The sequence below is a fragment of the Elephantulus edwardii genome, unplaced genomic scaffold, assembly GCF_000299155.1.
Source record: "Elephantulus edwardii isolate Elephantulus edwardi_28Jun2011 unplaced genomic scaffold, EleEdw1.0 scaffold00045, whole genome shotgun sequence".
In the NCBI taxonomy this organism is placed as follows: domain Eukaryota; kingdom Metazoa; phylum Chordata; class Mammalia; order Macroscelidea; family Macroscelididae; genus Elephantulus; species Elephantulus edwardii.
This window is the reverse complement of record NW_006399795.1, coordinates 17,869,638-17,876,062: the sequence shown is the minus strand read 5'-3', so window position 1 is coordinate 17,876,062 and position 6,425 is coordinate 17,869,638. Positions and strand designations below refer to the sequence as shown.

The window sequence follows — 6,425 nt, the reverse complement described above, 5'->3', positions numbered from 1 at the left end:
GTCCCTCTGGTGGGGGACACTGTAACAGGTGCTGAAGAGCAGGCGAGGCTCTGGGGCGCCCACAGGTAGGTAGTATCTCCCCCATTGACGCCGCACGTGTTTTATTGGTAGACACACACACAGGGGTGGGAGGGAGAGGCAAGCCCGTGATGGTGGGTGAATCCAGGACCCCGTGCCCCCCACGCAGAGGGTGCTGTACTGCTGGGTCAGAGAAGGCCCGGAGGCTGGGGTCCCTCATCCTTCACCCGTCCTGCGTGGGTGCCCGGCCACGTCCATCCGGCCCTACCGAGGCCAGCCGTCCCCGGAGGGCAGCCTGCGCAGTGGGGGCCCGGGCCGCAGAGGCTCTGCCAGGGGCCGAGCCAGGAGCAACGGGAAGGGGAAGGTCTTGGGAAAATCGCCAGGGCCCCCGGGGGCCGGCGAGACGCGCTCGGACTTGACGCTCACTGGGGGGGATGTAGGGGAGGCACCGCGTACGGGGGGGCCCTCCTCACCCAGGCCGCGGCCCCCGCTGCAGGAGGAGAGAAAAAAAGAAGGGTATGAGCTCAGCGAAGAAGGACGGGAGGGGGCCCAGGCTCGTCGGAGGGACCCTGGGAAAGGAGGGGGCGGCAGCCCTCCTGGGGCCTCCAAAATAGTCGCCCATCCCGGGCGGAGACGGTGGGAGGGGCTCGCAGTGCCAGGAGTGGACACTAGGGGGCAAACGAGGCTGGGTTTCAGAGGACGGGAGGGGCTCAACCCTGGATCTCTGTGGGGAGGGGGACAGTTGGAACACCTACCTGGGCTGGGCTGGGGCAGCTGGGGGTCCTTCTCCCCTCGATGGCTGCCAGGGGGCCAGGGCAGGGGGCTGGAGCAAGCCAGGGGGTGGCGGGGGATCTCCCAGGCCATATTCTGAGAGGCAAGAAGGAGTGGACTGAATCCTGGGCTTTGGAGAACCCCCAGCCCAAACCTAATCCACCCCAGGGGCTAGCCTTCAGCTCTGTGGGTGGGGGGCCTCCTGCGGCTGAGCCCGGGAGGTAATGGTGCATACCTGGGGGTCCAGTGGGGAGGAAGGGGAACCCCCCCAGCGGGGGTCCTGGAGCTGTGGCTGAACATGGGCTCTGCAAGCTGCCATAGAGACCTCTCTGTGGGGAGAGGGGATGAGGGGGGGAAACTGAAGCACACGCCCGAGGCCATCTGCCCCAGGAGTCCTGTCTGCCTTTCCCCTTACTCACCGAGGTGCTCAGCCCTCCACAGCCCCCAGCCAAGCCCCCAGGCAGGTCTGGCCTCCGGCCCTCTGCTGCCAGGTACAGCGGGGGTGGTGTCTTGCTGGTTAGGTGGCTCCGGGAGAAGAGAGGATGCACTAGGCCTAGGGGAGGGATACCCCAGAGATAGCAGCGTGAGGTCCCTCCAGAGACGGTGGTGTCAGTGCCAAGATCTCCCCACAGGTCACCTGAACCCCTGCTACCCCTCCCCAGGGCCCATATCTCCACACTTACCTGGGGGCCCAGCTTTGGGGGCTGCTGGCCGAAAGGGGGACGGGCGACTTTGGGCGGGGAGGGCCTCCCCGAGTCCACTGGGGTCACAGGCAGGTGGTGGCAGGGCCCCATAGACCATGTCTGGGCTGGGCATTGTGGGGGTGGCTGGCTGTGGCAGAGGAAGGAAGGACTGATTAGATGGGGCAAGTGGAAGGAAGGTTGTTGTTATTATGTTCCATCAAGTCCACTCTGACTCATAGTGACCCTATGTACAACAGCTCTGTACCCCGCTCTATCCTGAGCCAATTTCATCACCTTCATACATCTACCCCTATTACCCCAGTCACTGAGTTAATCCATCTCATCCAGGGTCTTCCTCTCTTGCGCTGTCCCTCTACTCTGGCAAGCATGATGTCCCTCTCTAAGGACTGGTCTCTCCTTGCAACATGCCCAAAGTATGTCAGATGGAGCTTCAGAATCCTTGCTTCCAAGGATCAACCTGGATTCACCCTCTCCAGGACCAAATCTTAGGGAGGAAATGCCAAGGAGATCACAGACCAACATCAATCAGAGATCTGCTGTTTCTCCTTCTGGGTTTCGCCTACCCTTCTCTCTGTTGCACACAGAACCCCTCAGGGCTTGAAGAACCGCATCTGGTTCAGTAACTGACACAGAGCTGAGGCTTCTTATTCAGCATAGGGTGTGCACCCAGGGTATTTGATGAATCAAACCAAGAAGAAATTAAATGGTCTATCAATCTCTTAATCATCCTACAAAGCCCACCTACAAGGCTTACTTTCTAGGAAACTGATTCTACCTATCGAAGCTGAGACCCACCCTCAAACTCTAGGATCTCCTAGCCCAAGGTCCCTCTCTTAGCCTCACCCACCAGATCATAGGAAGTGAGGACCCATTCACAGTGAGGCACAAGCCACTTACATAAAGCCGGGGTCGGGGCAGGGCTGGGTTGCCCCCGTCACCTGCCAATCTCCGCAGCTTTTCTCCTGACCCTTCAGATCCTTCATCTGGCTCCAGCTCTGGCCCATCAAGGCCCACGCCCCTTCGCTTCAATGTCTGTAGGGAGAGGAGACAATGAGGGAGTCCCTCAAGTCCCTAGCCACAGAACTAACTGAGGACAGGGAGAGAGACCACTCCCTTTTCATTCCATGGCAGAGGCAGAATGCAAGCATGGCATGCTCCAGCACTGACCAGAACCCCAGTGAATTACCACCGTCTTACTGATATGCAGTAAATTGTACAGAAGGAGACTGCCTAGCTTTCTCTTGGAGCTGCTGGTGGATTTGAACTGTGGGACTTTGGTTTGGCAACATAATTCCTTACTACTAAGCCACCACAGCTCCCTGAATAACCATCTTTTGGTGTGTGCCATCAATTTAGAACCGACCCATAGCTGTCTCTCCAGTGGGTTTTCAGAGGGAGTAAATCTCATGGGAGGAAATTACCCATCTTTCTCCCCTGGAGCAGCTGGTGGATTTGAACTGCATGCATTAGGGGCTGCAGCGCATCTTCTTACCACTAGGCCACCAGAGCTCCCTGAATTACCCTCTAGTAAGTCTCAATTATGTGTAGAATAGAGTGCAGGCAAGCCCTGCTCCAGGTAAACCCCAGCAATCAAAATCTTAGTGAGTTACCCACCAGTAAGTTCTCATTAGAGGCACTCTTGTAGCACACCGGTTAAAGTGCCTGGCTACTAACCAAAGGTTGGCAGTTCGAACTCACCAGCTGCTGTATGAGAGAAAGATATGGCATTGATGTCTGTAAAAACTGCAGCCTTAGAGACCTTACAGAGTAGTTCTGCTCTGCCCTACCTTACTCAGAATCATCCCTCTGGCAGTGGGGTTTTATTTTTGTTTAAGTTTCAATTGTATAGGGGTGGGGGAGGATGGAGTGTAGGCACTGTTTGCTCCAGGAAAACTCCAGTGACTAAAAGTTCCACTGAGTTACCATGTGTGGAATTCCAACTGTGCCAAGCGCTGCTATAAAATAAAGAAGGGACTGTCCCTCCTGGGGACCAGGGGACAATGGACCTGCCATGGTCACACAACATGGGCTGAGGTCCACCCAGGCCTGCTGGCTCTGTCCCAAACTAGTCCTGAACACCATCCAGGCATCTTCATTCTATCTACACATACGGTCAGAGAGCCCGGCACACAGCAGTTGTTGTTGTTGTGTACTGTGGAGTCAGAACCGACCCATAGCTGATCCTCCAGCGGTTTTCAGAGGCATTTAATCATATGGAAGGAGATTGCCCATCTTTCTCTGCAGAGCAGATGGTGGCCTCGAACCATGTTCCTTTGGGATTGCAGTGCAGTTTGTTGCCACTAGGCCACCAGAGCTCCCTAGGTGCTTAATAAGTGTTGCCAGAATGAGGATCTAAGGACAGCTTTGTGGGGGTTGCCTCTTTGTGATCTTAGACGCTGGGAGTCTTGAGATGCAGTCCTAGCTCCACTGCTCACCCCAGCCCGTCTTAGCTTCTACATCGCAGGTGGAGATCACACGTTAACGACAACCTCACCCACCCCAAGTAGTATGGGACCAAACCAGCCAGTGCTTGGGCCACTTGCTCCAAGGACACTCGGGCAGAAATCCCTCCGAGGTCCTGGACGTCCTGGTACACCGATTCTTTTACTGTCTCCCCATCTTTCTCCCTCTCTGTCTCTTTCAATTTCCCCCTTCATCTCCGCCTATGGATGGGAGTGGAATCCAAGAGGGACAATCTCAACGAGCTCAATACTCCCCACCATCCCCCTCTGTCTCCCTGTGTGTGTCTTCCTCCCTTCTCTCTTGGTCTCTCATTCCCTATTTCTCTCTTTCTCCATCCCCCCCCTCCACCTCCTTCTCTGTGTCTGCCTCTGATACTCTCTGGTATCTCTATTTTCTTCTCTCTCCCAATTTATCTCAAAAGGAGCCTACGACCACACTTCCTGGAGATAGACAGGTCTGGTTCTAATTCCGCCTCCTCACATACTTGCTGCGTGACCCTGGCCCTCACTCATTGGCACTGAGTCAGAACCAACTCGTGGCTGACCATGCAGTGGGTTTTCTGAGGCTGTAAATCACACAGGAAGACAAAGCTCATCGTGCTCCTTAGGAGGTCGATTTGAATGGTGACGGCCCGGCCCGAGAGGGGCAGCCTCTCAGCTCCCCACAAGCCTATACCACCGGAGCCCCAGCCTTAGCAGGGGGCCAGAACGCCTTAGAGCCTCCCCGGCTCCTTGCAGAGGCAGCTGACCAGCAGCTCACCAGACAAGCGCAACGTGGGCAAGGCACACGGTGAGCCTCAGCGCGCAGGGGTCTGCTGCCCTCTGTGCCTCCAAACCTGCTCTCACCAGATGCAACGCCTACCACACTTATGTGCAAAGCGGGCAGCGTCCGGGCCGGGCCTGCGCAGTGCGTGCTGGGCGCTGTGGGTGGAGGGATGCCTCGAGGATGTCGGTGTTGGGGGGATACCTCGAGGATGTCTGTGTTGGTGCGGCTCTCGTGGGGCTCGCTGTACTCCGTGTACTTGAGCAGCACGCGGTCCATGTCTGTGCTGGCGTACTGAAAGAGGCGGTTGGCGCTGTTGAAGATGATGAGCGCAATCTCACAGTCACAGAGCACGCTCAGCTCGTAGGCCTTCTTCATCAGCCCAAACTTCCGCTTGGTAAATGTCACCTGGACCAGTCGGCAGGGATGGGAGGACACGTGAATTTGGTTAGGGATGAGAAATGTAAAAGGGCCTCGGTGTTCCCCAGACATGCCTGTGCCTCAGTTATAGTTTTTCTGTTCGTGCTGCTTTTGCAACCTAGTAAACTCCTATTTATGCTTCAAAACCCAACCCAGATGGCCACTCCTTGGAGATATTTCCCTTGTCCTCCCAGGCAGCTTCTTCTCCAGACTTCCCCTGCTCATATGCTTTCTTCTGACCCACCCTGACACCCACAGGGTTGGGCATGTCTCTGTCCAGCTCTGTCTCACCTATGATTTTCACCCTACCATCAGAGAATAGGTGATGTGAGTCGAGTACAACTCAGTGATTCTATGAACAACAGATCTGAACTCTGTCCTATCCTGTGCCATCCTCACACTTTCTGACACACCCATTGCTACCCATTGCTCCAGTCACTGTGTGGAATCCACCTAGTTGAGGGTCTTCCTCCCCTTTACTGTCCCTCCACCTTTCTGAGTATCATGTCCCTCTCCAAGGAATAGCCTCTCCTAGCAACATGCTTGAAGTATGTGAGACAAAGCTTTATCATCTTTGCCTCCAAGGAGCTCTCTGGCTGTGCCTGTTAAATCTAAAATTCCTGATGCCACACCCAGGCCCATCCTCATGCTCTGGGTTCAAACCATGACTTTTATTTGAAGGTCTTCAAACATCATGTCTTTGCCCGGACAGTGCCCTCTTCACAATGCTCTACCCTGGCCCCTGTCTTCACTCCCTTCAGGAGCTCACCTGCCTGTTCCTTTGATCGAGAATGCGTGAGATCTGGATTTTTTTCCTTCCCATGGTCCCGGGCTGGGCGGTGCAAACTTGGTGGGAGAAAATGGAGAGAGGATAGTAGGTGAGGAGGTAGAGAACAGGACCAGAAAGTCCCATCACCCTCCAGTTCCATAGACCTCCGGTCAAGCACGGAAGTGAGGTGAAGAGAATAAGGTGAGGGAAAAAGAATGCAGCCTGGTGTGCTGTGGAGACCATGGCATTCCCTGCCCCAGATCAGCCCGAGGGGGCAGAAATGCTCAATAAATATTCATGGATCAAGCCTGCAGGAAGAGGAAGCTGGCCACAGGCAAAAGAGCAAAGCGCACGGAGCCCATGGAGCCCATGCCCTGGAAACTGTAGGTTTCATGGCACCTGACCTTCCTGGGCCTCAGTTTCCCCAAGAATACTGTGGGGACAATAACAGCACCCAGTCCTCAGTGTTGTCTGAAGATTAAATGGGTTAACCTTGAAGCAGGAACTCTAACTTGTAC

General features: G+C 55.5%; 1 protein-coding gene across 1 annotated transcript; it reads right to left on the bottom strand.

Annotated features, from left to right (window-relative positions):
- Nucleotides 1-282: 282 nt before the first annotated feature.
- Nucleotides 283-5,961, bottom strand: MEF2B (myocyte enhancer factor 2B). Its single transcript, XM_006885867.1, has 8 exons — nt 5,908-5,961; nt 4,923-5,126; nt 2,391-2,525; nt 1,473-1,620; nt 1,209-1,342; nt 1,025-1,118; nt 774-885; nt 283-508 (listed from the first exon to the last, which is right to left on the bottom strand). The coding sequence occupies exons 1-8, from the start codon at nt 5,959-5,961 to the stop codon at nt 283-285; spliced, it is 1,107 nt and encodes a 368-aa protein (XP_006885929.1).
- Between the last annotated feature and the right edge of the window lie 464 nt (nt 5,962-6,425).